This window comes from Rutidosis leptorrhynchoides, chromosome 9, assembly GCF_046630445.1.
Source record: "Rutidosis leptorrhynchoides isolate AG116_Rl617_1_P2 chromosome 9, CSIRO_AGI_Rlap_v1, whole genome shotgun sequence".
NCBI classification, from domain to species: domain Eukaryota; kingdom Viridiplantae; phylum Streptophyta; class Magnoliopsida; order Asterales; family Asteraceae; genus Rutidosis; species Rutidosis leptorrhynchoides.
This window is the reverse complement of record NC_092341.1, coordinates 283,145,832-283,161,927: the sequence shown is the minus strand read 5'-3', so window position 1 is coordinate 283,161,927 and position 16,096 is coordinate 283,145,832. Positions and strand designations below refer to the sequence as shown.

Here is a 16,096-nt window from a genome sequence, read left to right as displayed (position 1 = left end):
CGTATTTATTATATATTTAAAATAATATTAATATCAATAGTATTGACATTATTATTATTAGAAGTAATAACAATATATTTTTTAACTACTATAGTTATACTTGTATTACATATATATATTATTACTTATATGGTATTTATTATTCATATGATATATCATATAATAACTTTCATTGATTATTATTTCTCAGATATATATATATATATATATATATATATATATATATATATATATATATATATATATATATATATATATATATATATGTATGTATGTATATATATTTACATTTTTACTTACACACAACTGTTCGTGAATCGTCGAGGATGGTCAAATGTTACATGATTCCATGTAAACAGTTCACAAATTTTTGAGACTCAACGTTATAGACTTTGCTTATCGTGTCAAAATCATATAGAGATTAAGTTTAAATTTGGTTGGAAATTTCCGGGTCGTCACACTTGTGATCTGAATAAATCGTACACTTGACACCATACAAGTAATGGCGCCAAATTTTCAACGCATGAACAACCGCCGCCAACTCAAGATCTTGAGTCGGATATCTCGTTTCGTGTTCCTTTAATTGTCGAGAGGCATACGCGATGACTTTACTTCGTTGCATTAGAACACAACCGATCCCATTTAAAGAAGCATCACAATAAACCGTCATGTCTTCTACACCTTCTGGCAATACTAAAACCGGAGCTTGACACAACTTCTCTTTTAACAATTGAAAAGCAATTTCTTGCTCGTTCTCCCAATTAAACCCCGCGTTCTTTCTCGTCAATTTCGTCAATGGAGAAGCAATTTTAGAAAAGTCTTGGATAAACCGACGATAATAACCGTCCAATTCGAGAAAACTTCGGATTTCCGTAGGCGTAGTCGTTCGTCCCCAACTCTTTACCGTCTCGATCTTTCCCGGATCTACTTGAATACCATCATTGTTCACAATATGGCCAAGGAATTGAACTTCCCTTAGCCAAAATTCACATTTGGAGAATTTAGCATACAACTTCTCCTTCCGCAACGTCCTTAACACACTCCACAAATAATGTTCATGTTCCTTCATACTCTTCGAATAGACAAGTATGTCGTCAATGAACACAATTACCGACTTGTCCAACATAGGTTGGCACACTCGATTCATAAGATCCATGAATGCCGCCGGTGCATTCGTAAGACCAAAAGGCATTACCACAAACTCAAAATGCCCATAACGCGTTCGAAAACCGTTTTCTCAATATCTTCCTCACGGACCCGCATTTGGTGATAGCCGGACCGTAGGTCGATTTTAGAGAAATATGTTGGACCTTGGAGTTGATCAAACAAATCGTCAATCCTAGGCAATGGATAACGATTCTTGATCGTCACTTTGTTCAACTCCCGATAATATATGCACATCCGCATACTACCATCCTTCTTCTTCACGAATAAAATCGGAGCACCCCATGGCGAGGCACTCGGCCGAATGAAACCCTTTTTAAGCAACTCTTGGGTTTGATTTAACAACTCTTGCATTTCTATCGGTGCTAAACGATAAGGAGTTTTAGCAATGGGGGTAGCCCCCGGAACCAACTCAATGCGAAATTCAACTTGTCTTTTCGCCGGAACACCCGGTAACTCATTCGAAAAAATGTCTTCAAATTCACCCACCACCGGAATTTCACGAATGGGTGGTGGCTCATCACGAGTATCAACAACATGGGCAAGAAAAGCCATGCCACCACTAACAAGGAAACGACGTGTCCTTGCAAAAGTGCATATCGGCACAAGTCTTCTTCGCTTATCGCCATGAATAATTAACTCTCCCCCACTTGGGGTTTTCACGCGAATAGATTTTTCATGGCATGCAATATCGGCTCTATGACGATCGAGCCAATCCATACCAACGACAATATCAAAATCACCCAAAGTCATCGGAATGAGATCGATTTCAAAAGTTTCGGTACCAAACACAACATTACAATTTTTACAAACATCAACCCCTAGCACCGTTTTACCGTCCGCTATTTCGACTTCTACCGGATGACTTAACTTAACTAGCGGTTTATTTAACTTAGGCATAAATCGAGGCGACACAAAGGACAAATTAGCACCACTATCAAAAAGTATCCATGCCGGATTAGAGTTAACCATGAAAGTACCTGAGACAACTTCATTGGATTGCTTGGCTTCGTCATTAGTCATCAAATAATTGCGACCCCTAGCCGTACCCGCCGCCTTCTCTAACTTCTTAACATGATCGGTGTTCAAATTGTAGCAAGTAAGCTTGGTTGAAGCCTTGGTACAATCACGGGCCATGTGTCCTCTTTGATTACAGTTATAACACGTGGGCCCGAAACCCCCGGAAGCACCCTTCTTCACACTATTAAAATTTTCGGAGCCTTTCTTGTTCTTTTTGTTCGAAAAGTTCGAATGACTCGAACCTTCAAACTTCCTCTTAGAAAAAGAGAAATCACTTCTTTTCGGAACCTCCGGTTCAAAACCCCGAGCTAAAGCAAATAACTCTTCAAAAGACTTAGCCATTCCCCGACTAATCTTACCCTTCAACTCATCATTCATGGTACGGTAGAAATCCTTCAACAACTTGTGATCGTCACCAACATATTTCGGACAAAAATGAGTCTTTGCCAAGAAGGTAGACTTGAGAGTAACCAAGTCCATTGAACCTTGTCGCAAATTGTGCAACTCGTCCCGAATTCTATCAAGGTCGGAAGAAGTTCGATATTCTTTAAAGAATTCCTTCTTAAACTCCTCCCACGTCAAGCTCATGCATTGCTCTTCACCATATAATTGGATTTTATCATCCCACCACAACTTCGCCTCTTCTCGTAACATGCTAGAACCATACCTCGCCTTCTTCTCGGGAGGACATTCCGCGGTACAGAAAGCTCCCTCAATATCGGAAATCCAACATGTGCTTTTCAACGGATCTCGTACCCCATTAAACATCGGGGGTTGAGCATCCTTGAAATTTTTATAATGGAAGTCCCGCCTTCCATTCCTACCGTTACCATCACCCCCTTCACCACGAGGATGAATGTTTCTAGCTTCTAATACCTCCTCGATCGCGGCATTCATTCGCTCATTAATTATTTCGGTTACTTGCCCATCAACCGATTCTTGAAAAACCTTTCAGACATCGTCAAGAAATTTCGTTTTTAGCCTTTTAAAGATGGCCTCAACCTTGGCCGTGAGTTCAACGTCCTCACTCGTGCCTCCTTCATTGGTATCATATCCATTTCTCATCTTCATTCTATAAAATGAAATAAATTAAATAACGAACGAAAAGACATGACACAGTATACATGAACACCACACCGCCCCATCTTGCTCAACAATCATCGTACATCGCTTGTTCGACACAATTTGAACCCGTAACAATGGTAGCTAATCATTGTTACGCGATCACGTTGCATTAACTCGCTAGTACAACGTCTATCTCGCTCGATAGTTGTAAAACACAACACAAAACAAAAATCGCATAGTTAGTTCACCTAAAACTAGGCACTAACCAATCCCCGGTCCGACCCGTCTCCTACAAGTCCCGCATAATGCGCATACACAATAAAGTCTAAGTCTATGCACCTATCTCAAGTCGCCTAAATCCCTTAGACCATGCTCTGATACCACTTGTAACAACCCAAACCTTGATATGCCCAAAATATGACCCAAAAAAAAAAATTCTCTGGACTAGTACATCTGGAAGGCGTCCAGGATCTTGGACGGCGTCCAGTACTGAAGGCCTGGACGGCGTCCAGCCTATTGGGAGAGCGTCCCATTGCACTGTCAGGAACTGATCCCCATACTCACTTACGTGAGCGGAAAACCCGCTTCCCGACACTTTCTTACGAAAACCTTTTCGCAACAAGTCGTAATAAGTTAAACTAAGAGATTTTCACAATCAATTCAAGTTTCACAACATCGGGCTCACATCGGCCTTTTTACGTGTTTCGTTCAAAAATACAAGTTTCGACCGTACTAGTTTAATTTCCAAACTACACTGGAGCATGGTGTTTGGGGTTAAACTACCCAAATCTTGGTCGAACTTCCAAAAAGCTAAAACCCCCGAGAGCCACAACTATTCCAAGCGAATACCTTTGCCTTTGTTCACGCCGGAGCCTAAAAAGGTAAACAACAAGAGGGTAAGCTAATGCTTAGTGAGTACAATAATTACACATACACATATATAACCCATCTATTTGCAATCGTACCCACCAAATACCTCATATGAAAACATAACCCAAATAGCATGCCGTCATACTCATAATGCTAACAACTCGTACGCTATCACAACACCACATTAACATATACTCGACACAATATAAATATAGCATGCTAAACAAATATCTAACAACATAATATGGTTAACCATAATGCTATGGTACTACCGGCTCGTGATTCACACCATACACATTTGAGTCTCACTCTTTTATAGTGCTACCGGCTCGTGGTTCACACTTTGTTTATAGTGCTACCGGCTCGTGGTTCACACTTGTTCATAGTGCTACCGGCTCGTGGTTCACACTTATTTATAGTGCTACCGGCTCGTGGTTCACACTTGTTTATAGTGCTACCGGCTCCTGGTTCACACTTGTTTATAGTGCTGCCGGCTCGTGGTTCACACTTGTTTATAGTGCTACCGGCTCGTGGTTCACACTTGATGCTACCGGCTCGTGGTTCACATCATGATACATCACATACATGCTATGGTACTACCGGCTCGTGGTTCATACCATAACACTCACAAATAAATATGCCATATACATACACGCATAATTATTCCACTCACCTTAACGTCTTTGGTGAGATTAACAAGCTCGCAACCTTCAATGCGACGTACCTATACGTTATGCATATAATCAATTATACAATCAAGTTGGTCAACCAACTTACTCACCATTCTAGTGTCATTTTGACTCATGGTGCCAATTTTCGACCCATTAGCACCTTTAACCAAAATCCTTAGGTCATCTTTGCCAAAACTCTAACACTAGCAAGTTTTGGGTCTTAAATCATTCATTAACACAAGGTTATCGTATTTACACACACACTTAGACAACTTAGGTCATCAAAGACCCATTTCAAGGTTCACACACCCATTTGGTCACCAAATACCCACTTACATCACATCTAGGTGTGCTAGTAGTTAACTAACCAATTTAAGACTCACAAGTACCAATTTACACATTGGAACCCTAGGTTAGTTACTATTGAGTCTTCATAACTCAATCTTACCCAAGAACACCCAAAATTACCCAGTATGGATATTATGTTCATCTATGACCCAAACCCTAACCCTTAAACAACATAAAATAAGGAAATTAGGTTTAGGACTTACCACCACTATCACAACGTAGCTAGGAAGTAGATGAACAACTTTAAAACACGCGCTTTGGCCCGAAACTAGCTTTTTCCTCTTTGGATTGAACTTTCTCACACTAGAATCCTTTTCTCTCTCTAGAATTGAAGTGGAAGAGGATAAGGTAGATGAAGTTGGTGTAATGACACCCACCAACTGATCTCTAGGCCTTTAAGTCGTCCCCCAAGTGAAATTACCAAACTACCCCCTTTAAATATCTAAAAGTGGGACAGCTGGTCCGCCAGTCCATCTGGACGGCGTCCAAATTTCTGGACGGCGTCCAGTCCTTCACACTTGGACGGCGTCCCACCTCTTTGGACGGCGTCCCAACCAACTAAGGAAAACTGGTTCTTACACCGAAGTTGCTCGAGTTGGTTAATTGATCGGGTCTACTTGGTAATGTGATGTCGGATCCTGACGTTCTTAGGTCTATTTCTCGTTTGGATGCGGATGGGTCTCGTGGAAGATCATAACTCCAATCGGATCTTTTGTAAAGGCTCATCTTTGTGCGTCGGTTTGATTGAGCCCAACTCACGTGTCTGTGCTAAAGAGTTATCGGATCTCGCTTCCATTGCAAAAACGGTTGGAAAGGAATAAAGAAAAATGCCCCTTTGACAACGATTTGAATTCTGGGGGTTCTAATATTAATTCTGACTCACTGTTCGCCGTTTTTATGAAATGATGAAAGGACTTGAAGGCGACAAAGTTAAGGCGATTTTCATTATTTCATCTAACCCACCTAAGACATCCTCGAAGCCGAAGAAGCCTAGGTAAAAGAAAATCAACCAAGGCGCCAAAATGGCTAATATTGGTGATTTCGTGAAAGACATTTTGCAAGAGAGTAAATGAGTAATCATGTTGGGTTGCGTATATCAGAGTATGGGGTCGGATTACTCACCTTCCGGGTAGGCTGAACAGAAAAAAGCTTCTACCTTTTACCTTTTATCCTTTGGATAGCTTCCGTTTTGTTCTTTAGGTTTTCGCTTTTCATTGTGTAGTTCGTGAGCTCGAGTTTAGGTCTTATTTTGTTGTTGAGTCATATCGTATGTCCTATTATTTATCCTCGGATGTATTGGTGCTTCATCTCTTGTTATATACGTAGTTCTTAGTATTTTCGGCAAATAAAACTAACAACTACCATTCGAGTAGTTTTTAAACTCATTAATGGCATGTATTAGAAGACATATAGTGAAAGGTTAACTATGGTGGTCCTGGTAACTCTTATTGGGTGATATTTTTTATTTAGTCACTTCTATACAAAAGTTTCTATCAAATAGCAGCCACTTAATACTTGTCTTCATAGTCTTCGTCAACTCCCCTTTTTATCATATTGTCTTCTTTCTTCTTGTGAAAAGAATCAAATTTAAACCAATTATTAATCCATAATTATATCTATTCATTCATTCCATATTTCCATTTCCATTTCCATTATTCAAACCAAATTAAAAAAAAAAAAAAAAAATGAAATCCACTCTTTATTTCTCTCTAATCATAATCCTTCTACCTTCACTCTCACTTGTTTCCTCACAAAATGTTATCCCAGACCATTACTTCATCAACTGTGGTTCCAACTCTAACAATATTTCTTTCAACGGCAGGACATTTAACGGAGACGTTAAGCCCGTTAACTTCAAAGTCTACGGTGGCAAAACGGCAACAAATACAAACACCCAAGTACCCGAACTTTACAAAACTGCTAGAGTTTTCAATACCAAATCAGGGTATAAACTTGAAGCAGATGACGTCAATACTTTTGTCATGGTACGTCTTCATTTCTACCCATTTTCATACAAGGAATTCGACTTATCTAATTCGAAATTTCAAGTTTCGGTTAATGGGTTCATTGTGTTACCTGAAGTTAACGCTGTTAAAGAACTTATAATCCCGATTGGGCCTGATGATAAAACGTTTATTATCGAGTTTAATCCGTTTGATAAATCGTCCCCTGCTTTCGTGAATGCGATTGAAGCTTTCACAACAATGAAAGATTTGTTTAGTAAAGATGAAGTAGGATTGAGTAATACTTCATCGTCTAATGCATTTAGCCCGATTTATCGAATTAACGTTGGTGGACAACCCGGTGAAATGGGCCCCGACCCGTTAGGAAGAGTTTGGGTTCCTGATGATCCATTTATCATTAGCAGTTTAGCAGCAGCTAACAAAACAGGGCAGGTGAAAAGTAGAGCATCAAATATATTTATTGCGCCTGATGATGTTTATAATACAGCTAAAGAGTTGACAAATAAAACTGTGAATCTAACATGGAGTTTTAAGGTTAACGATAGTTCGATGTATTTGGTTCGGGCCCATTTTTGTGATATTATAAGCCCGGGTCTTGAGGGTCCGAATGACACGTTTATTCTTTTCGTTAATAGCCGTCAAAAGGTGATTCCAACTGACGGTCAATATTGGGAGTTGCAAGTTCCGTTGTATGTCGATTTAGTTGTGGGATCTGATGAGTCTAAGTTTGTGAATGTTAGTATCGGAGCGATTAAAGGTAATAATAATCAACCTGTGTTCTTAAACGGGCTTGAGATCATGATGCCTTTACAAAATTCGGGTCGGGTTGATATTGGGTCGGACAAGGAGAAAAGTAAGAAGGTGATTTATATTGTGGTTGGATGTGTGATTGGAGGTGTGGTGTTCGTGTTTGTTTTGCTAGTAAGTTTTTATATTGGGTCGAAATACGGGAGGGGTAAACGCGCAGTGGTAGGGGCGAAGCCAGAATTTCAGATGGGGCCCTCGAATGGTAGGAGTTCGTACACGGGTATAAGTCTTGATTTTACGATTACCCATCCATCGCCAATACCTAATTTGAACCTAAACCTTCGGTTTCCACTTAACGATATCTTGCTAGCGACGAATAATTTTGACGAGAAGTTAATGATTGGAAAAGGCGGTTTTGGGAAGGTGTATAAGGGGATACTTTACAACGATATGATAGTGGCGGTTAAACGAGGTGAAAAGGGGCACGGGCAAGGTAGGCCCGAGTTTGTGACCGAGATTATGGTGTTGTCGAAGATACGACATCAGCATTTGGTGACGTTGATTGGTTATTGTGATGAGAAGAATGAGATGATACTTGTGTTTGAGTATATGGAAAAGGGTACTTTACAAGATCATTTGTATGATGTAAAGGATACAAACCCGAAGCTTTCATGGAGCCAAAGGCTCGAGATTTGCATTAGCGCTACTCGAGGGCTACATTACCTTCACACAGGCTCTGATGCCGGGATAATTCATCGTGATGTGAAATCGACGAATATTTTGCTTAACGAGAAGTATGTTGCGAAAGTGGCCGATTTTGGAATATCTTTGTTGGATAATGTAGATGGAGATATAAGCAATATTAAAGGGAGTTTTGGGTATTTGGATCCTGAATACATAAGTTGTATGAAACTAACTCCAAAATCGGATGTTTACTCTTTCGGAGTTGTTTTACTTGAAGTACTTTGTGCTAGGCCTGCGCTCGATAACAGACTTCCTCCAAAGGAAGCAAATTTGGCCGATTGGGCGATAAGAAACATAAAAAATGGGATGGTTGAGAAAATTATTGACCCATTTCTTGTGGATAAAATAAGCCCGAATTCGTTAAAGAAGTTTTTGGAAACGGTTGAGAAATGTTTGAAGGATTCGGGGGATGAGAGGCCGAGTATGATTGATGTGTTATGGGACTTAGAGTACGCGTTAAGGCTTCAAGAAATGGTGGATGATAAAGATCAGCATTATGATGATTGCACGATCAATAGTTCGTTGCAGTTGCCCATGTCGATAATTCATCGTTTGCCTTCTAATATTAACGAAGATGATGATGATTATGATTATGAAGTGAATGATAGCTCGGCAACAAATTACCCGAGTGAAAGCCAAGTGTTTTCCCAGTTGAAGATTGATGAAGCTCGATAGTACATATGAGCAACGAGGTCGATTCACAAGGTTTTTAAGTTTATACTTAAATGTTGATACTTTTTATTTTGTGACATTTCATTTTAATATAGTTTGTATATATTCATTGATGATTTATACCAAGTAATCTATCATATGTAAAAATGTTTAAGCTTATATGTCATTTGTGTTTTATATGTATTTCTCATAAACTCACAAGTTTTATAGATTTGTATGTTAAGACGAATTTAGTTGAGATGCTTGAATTGAAAAATGAAAAGTACATATAATCCATGCTCTTATAGACTTATCACCAAAATAAATGGTGTACACACATATACATATGATAAACTAAAGTAACTTGAACATACTTGAACCTAAGACACGTAAGCATATATATCTATGCCTAGTTACATTACAATGAACATGTATAAAACTGCCTATATATGTACACCTTCACTTATGTCCTTTACCCTTTTGGCTCGGACCAGTTGAAGTTGCCTTATAACCTTCATCGTTCTCTTCAATTTGGTCCAACTCATGATCATGCTCTTGATGGTCACTTCTTGCTGGTTCGGAAAATGGTGATAGTTTCACGAACTCCAACGTTGAAGCGGGCTTTTGTTCATCGTTCGTGGACACATGACTCAACTTGGGTGGTGCCAAGTTTCTCGTCTCAGCGAAAGCAACCAACGTCATTATGAACATCAACGGAAACAAGCAAAAGCTGCTGCTAAAGCTACTCATTGATGATAGTTTGTCCATAAGAGATTGGGTGTACATTTATATGGTGTTTGGGTATGTGTTTAAACTTTAGGGTGGTGGTGCTAAATTGGGTAAAGAGAATATGGTATGTTAAGGGGTGGTGGAGAAATGAGGGTGGAAAAGAATGGTGTATAAGCGGGTGCAATCAAGAATTAGGTGTTGTTTGTTTTTCTGTCTGCAGACCTTATTATGTCTTATGTCTGCGCGGAGGCAGACCTTTTTACTGCAGACAGTTTGTTTTTCTGAAGACATAAGATAAAATAATGTCTTATTATGTCTGCAGCCTCGCAGACTTAGAAATGTGCTTCTAAGTGCTGCAGACAGAATTAAGTTATGTTGCAGACATAAAAACAAACAGTCTTCATTATTCAGCATAAAGACCTTCAGACCACATCTTCTTAACAGACATGGTCCGCAGATCTTCAGACAAAAACATCTTAAAAAACAAACAGCACCTTAATTATAACTAAGGTGAAGGGGTTTTTAGGATTATGGGGTCTTTTTGTGACTTTTTAGTCTTGTGATAAATCTAGCATTTAAAATGGTATTCTTTTTTTATAAAATGCATTAACATGTTATACAATATAATTATTTAATTCATATGGTTTTATGGGTTTTTACAATTTTTTAATAATAAACGAGTATATATAATTTGCCTTTTCAGTTACTATGGGGTTATTTGGTGTGTACGGAGTATTTGACTTGGAATGTTTGAATGGGAATTTTATTATTGTTTGGTGGAGTTTTATAGTTTGAAACTTTTACACTTTACTGATTCTCCAATTCATTTGGGATTCTGTTTACTTTAGTACTTTCCAGTTTATAATAAGTAACTAATACTCCAATAAGTATAATTTGCTAGACTAGAATCATGTAGAAGTGTCAAAAACATATTGGATGCCTATCTAAGGAATCAATATGGGGTTTTTTTGACCAGCATTTTTGAGTTATTAACTGCTTAATGTGTTGAATGCTTATCAATATAAACAATACAATATATTATTACTCCTAGTTTAGGCATCAAATATGTTTTTGACACTTTTACATGGTTCTAGTCTAGCACATTATAGTTATTGCAGTATTAGAGTCAAATCGGCTCATGTTCAAATCTTTCTACCATTTCTTTTAATCACGGGGTGATGGTGAAGTGGTTAGGACTTACCCTTCTAAAGTAGAGGTCATGAGTTCGAATTCATGGATCTGAAAAAATTAATCCTCCTCGTGTTCACGGAGGTTCACCTACGATGAGTCCGAAATGTTCGCAAAGTGAGTAGTCGCCCTAAAAAAATAGTATGATTACTAAAAATAAAAAATAATAATAATTATTATTATTAATTATTAATAATTATTAATATTTATATTACTTATTATCTCTATATACTATATACTCCCTCCGTCCCACTTAAAGTGTCCACATTTCTATTTTGGGACGTCCCATATTAAGTGTCCACTTTGTGTTTCAACTAATCAGAAGAGGTTATTTTGGAGAGAGAAAATTTCTGATTGGTGGAAAATAGAGTTAGTGGGATTTTCTAAAAATGTATGCAAAAAGTAAGTGGACACCTGTAATGAAACGGAGAGACTACTATTTAAGAAAGTCCCCTACTAACCTTCTATGAATACTGTAGCGATTGTCCAGAAAGATCATTTTACACCACTATTTGTTTTTATTGTTTATATACTCCGTATTATGTTTTATGTCTCATAAACATTTTGTTGTAGTGTTATTGTAGCCTGAGTGGTTTTTGAATGTTTATATATATTATTTAAGAAAGTCCCCAGCGATTATCGTGAAAGGTCATTTTACACCTCTGTTTGTTTTTAGTGTTTATATATTATGTTTTTTGTCTCATAAACATTGTTATGTAGCATGAGTGGTTTTTTGATGTTTATAGTCTGAAGGTGATTCGAGTTTGATTCCATGTTCATTCCTTTTTTTTCTTCTTTTTACACGTGCTAGTTTTTTAGTTTCTTTGGTGACCGACATCTGCTTCTTTCTACAATTGTGTTATCTCCATCGTTGTTATTCTTCGTCATTTACTGTGTTATGCGACGTGCTTCAGTCTTCACAATTGTTGTGTATTTTGTAACTGTAAGTTTTGGTTACTTTTTGTAATTTTACTTTCTAACTCGATTTGCAGAATTTGTGCTTCGCTGTTGTTACCTGCTATACTTCTTCTTCTTCCTGTTTCTTCTCTTTTTCAGCACCGTTTTCCTACTTTGCTCTTTAATATTGACTGCTTTTGGCTATTGAATTGAAGAACATCGAGTTTATACCTATAAGTGGCCGTTACTTTTAGTTATTCTTTCTTAGTTTAACTTTAAATAATTTTCACCTTCTTCGTGTTGTAGAGTTTTTGATGTTATCGTTTGTATGTTGTTTGATTTCAGTTATGTTGGATTTAGTTGATAATGTCTTCACCTTTGGATATTTATGTACATGATGTTGTTCGTGTAGTTTTCCAGGTCATTTCACTTTGGTTTGTTTATGATTAGGTAGTTCTTCCTAATGATATCTATTTTTTAATATATTTTTTTACATATTCGATGCATTTGTTAATTTTCTTACTGTTGTTCTTTTTGGCACTCACCATGTTCTTACTTAAAAGTTTTTGCTCACTAAACTGTTTTTGGGATAAGTTGCTCTTTAGTTTTGTTTGTCTATATATTGTTTACTTAAATGCCTCTAAAAAAGAGATAAAGAAAAGTGGCTTGGAGTGCTAGATATAATTTTCCAGTTTTGGGCTCTAATTATGCTTCTCCTAGACAAATTGCAAATAGGCAGTTAATGTTTTATTGTGATACTGGCTATCCTGAGTTATATTCGGACATGGCTACTGGTATACATAAGGCTACAATTCGTAAGTCAATGAATTGTTTCTCTGTATTTTATTTTTTCAAAGTTTATAGCTACTATCTTTTTATCCATACCTATGGTATCATTACTGATATTGTTTTTCAATCATTTATACATTGTGTGGTTTATATTTGTGCACAATAATCTCATGATTTCTTTGTTTCTATCTATTTACTTAACCATTCCTAAAGATTAATTTTTTTTTGTGTGTTCTTTAAGCAGCTGTTGTAACTGATAGTACTGTTGTGGGATATGAAGCCGAGCAAGTTCTATACAAGATGATATTAATGCAGCAGTTGGCTCTGTTGCTAGTATGTTTATTTTTTTATATTTCGATTTTACAAATTTTTCCGTCATAAGGATTGAATATTGTATTCTTTTGGATTTATACATTTGTGTGCTATATAATTGTATATAATAATAATAATGGTATGAAGTTTTCCTTACTTTCCATTTATTCACATGTTTCATATATTCTATTTTTTACTTGATGTTAGGAGTTATAAAGACTAAATTTGTCTCTGCTCTCTTTATGCTGATGTGGTTCCTAATGTGTTTGTTATCGAAGATCAAACACAAGTACTTACACATGGGCCATTATGAAGGGCAGTTATGTAGAATGCAGAATTTTTTTTTTCAAAATAGTAATATATTTATAGGTTTTATAGAAATAGTTTTTAATTTTTCTTTTATAAAAATAGGTAAACCGAGCATTGATTTGCCGGTTTGTCTGTTTCGACACCAAACCGGCTATTCAAATGCCGGTTTGGGTGTTTTTATACGAAACTAGTATACGGTATTTAGGGTTTCGGTGTGGACCTATAGAAACAATCAAACCGACATTTGAAAGGCCGGTTTGCATGCAATTTTTTTTTTTTTTTGAGTTTTATTTAAAATTGCATGCTAATTCATCCATTTTTTTTAGTTCTATTTTTTTTTTTTTTTTTATGTTGTAAAATTGCATCTCAAACTATAAGTTGTAATAGGTTTGAGTTATTTCATTATTATCATTGTCATTATTACGAACAACATTTTTATTGAAAACATAAGTACGGTTACAACAACATAACTACGCTTACAACAATTGATCACAAATAACTACGGTTACAACTACTTCATATCTTAACCGAACCTAGTAGGACACGAATTCCTGTTATGACCTTATTTTGAGCAAAAACCACACCTAGGTGGACTTGTATCTCTGTTGTGCGTTTCATCCATTTCATTATGGTGTCGTCGTGATTGTCTCCTACCCCTATGTGTGATCAATCGTGTTGGATCGGCCTTCATTGTCCATTTTGCTGTGGTCCAGTATGTGGCATCTCTTAGTGGATGTCAGTGATAACTATATTGTTCCCTTCACGTGGTAGTAATGTAGTATATACTGATCAAGGTTTTTGGATCTTTATTTCTCATGCGACATACTGCAATACCATGAGAGCAAGGCATTCTTTGATGTTGCCATCTTCCACAAGTGCACTTTTTGGCCAAATATTTAACAGTGTACTCTGTCCCACCATCACCGCTTCTTTGATATGTAGATTGAACCTTGTACACCCCTGTTTGCTGGTTATAGCATGTAACCGTGTAAGCAGAAGCAAGTTTTTCACGTTCTTGAAATTGTGTCCACATAGACTTCGATAGTGGTGCTTGCTATTCATGAGCGGTTGTTTCTTGCGTGTTGAAGTGCTCTCTTGTGTAGTGAAATGTATAATCCATACACGCTTTGACTGGCATCATACGTGCATGACGCAAAACATTGTTCAACGACTCGGCTGTGTTTGTTGTTAAGTTACCCCAACGCAAACGAAAGTTGTCTCTAAACAAAGTCCACTTATGAATATCAGCGTCTTCTAAATATTTCCAAGCAGCCTCACTCACTGTTTTAATTCCACGCACTGCAAGTTTGTATCTATTACTTTGCACCGTGGAACCGGCCCTCCAACACAACTTCTTCAACTCGGTGTTTCTGTTAAACTTTGTGATCAAGTTACTACGAATGTGGCGCAAGCAATAACGATGATGCCAACCATATTGCTGGTTAGCCATCGCATTAAGTATACCTACATGACGATCAGATATAATACACAAATCTCTTTTATTGACATTAACTTGTGTTTGGACCAGTTTCAAAAACCAAGCCCAACTTTCGTTCGGTTCATTATCAACTACTGCAAATGCAACAGGCAGAATTTGCCCGTTGGCATTTTTGGCTACCGCTGTAAGCATCTTGCCAATGTATTTACCCTTCAAATGAGTTCCATCAATACAAAGTATAGGAATACATTGGTGGTACGCCATAATAGCGAGGCCAAATGCCCAGAATACATATTTAAATGTGTGGACACCATATTCTACTTGAGGGCCAAACGCCCATCGAACAATAGTATCCGGATTGGTGTAAAGAAATTCATCGACATATGTGGGCAATTCTGCCAAGTTTCTTTGCCAAGTTCCAAACAAACGTTCAATTGCAGTACGCCTTGAATTCCAAGCCTTTGCGTAAGAGATATCCACTTTCCAAACTTTTTTTACGTGAGTTTGGATGTGTTTAACCTCATACGCAATATCTTGACTAATATAAGATATAATATCAGTAGCAATTATGCTGGAAGTTAAGCAACGATTGTTGTTACTTTGCACGCTTCCATAACAAATGTGTCCCTCAAACCATTTTATAATTTTCCACACATTATCCTTATTTTTCATTGTAGCAGCTACCATCCAAGGACATCGTCTATTTTGGTTCGGACCATTGTAATGAGGACTGTTTCTGTAACAAATTGCTTTATAATATTTTCACCTGCTATCTTCAACAAATATTTCTCTCCGTCGGTCGATATTCCAATTCCTAACATCGGATACAAGTTCTTCTTTATTTCTGAGAACCATTCGTTTTCTAATTACATCGTCGTCGTTATAACAATCCCATCCTAGCCCGTCATCCTCGTCGAATGCAGATAGACCAGAATCTTCTTCAACATTAAGAAACCCGAAATGATGGTTCACGATAGGTTGGATCGGTCTCTCGATCACGTTTTGATCATCTTCGGATATATCACCTTCAACAATATAATTCTCTACGGAACCATCACTCGTTGTTGACGCACCATCGTCGGAATTTACTTCTTTATTTTGTTCTTCACCCACCTCTTCATCGTCATCTACAAACACACCTCCTGATTGAGATGTGGATGCGCCACCGGCCGCAATTTGTGTAACCTGAG

At 37.5% G+C, this 16,096-nt stretch overlaps 2 protein-coding genes across 2 annotated transcripts; one reads left to right on the top strand and one right to left on the bottom strand.

The window, feature by feature from the left end:
- The first annotated feature begins 6,798 nt into the window (after window positions 1-6,798).
- LOC139869440 (probable receptor-like protein kinase At2g23200) lies at window positions 6,799-9,459 on the top strand. The gene has a single exon (XM_071857755.1). It carries the CDS (start codon window positions 6,824-6,826, stop codon window positions 9,266-9,268), a length of 2,445 nt encoding a protein of 814 aa, XP_071713856.1. The 5' UTR covers window positions 6,799-6,823; the 3' UTR covers window positions 9,269-9,459.
- A 5,063-nt stretch (window positions 9,460-14,522) lies between these two features.
- Window positions 14,523-15,593, bottom strand: LOC139868823 (uncharacterized). The gene has a single exon (XM_071857167.1). It carries the CDS (start codon window positions 15,591-15,593, stop codon window positions 14,523-14,525), a length of 1,071 nt encoding a protein of 356 aa, XP_071713268.1.
- Window positions 15,594-16,096: the final 503 nt, after the last annotated feature.

Coding starts and splice junctions, on each gene's coding strand:
- LOC139868823 (XM_071857167.1), bottom strand. CDS start 15,593: ATGGTAGCTGCTACAATGAAAAATAAGGATAATGTGTGGAAAATTATA.
- LOC139869440 (XM_071857755.1), top strand. CDS start 6,824: ATGAAATCCACTCTTTATTTCTCTCTAATCATAATCCTTCTACCTTCA.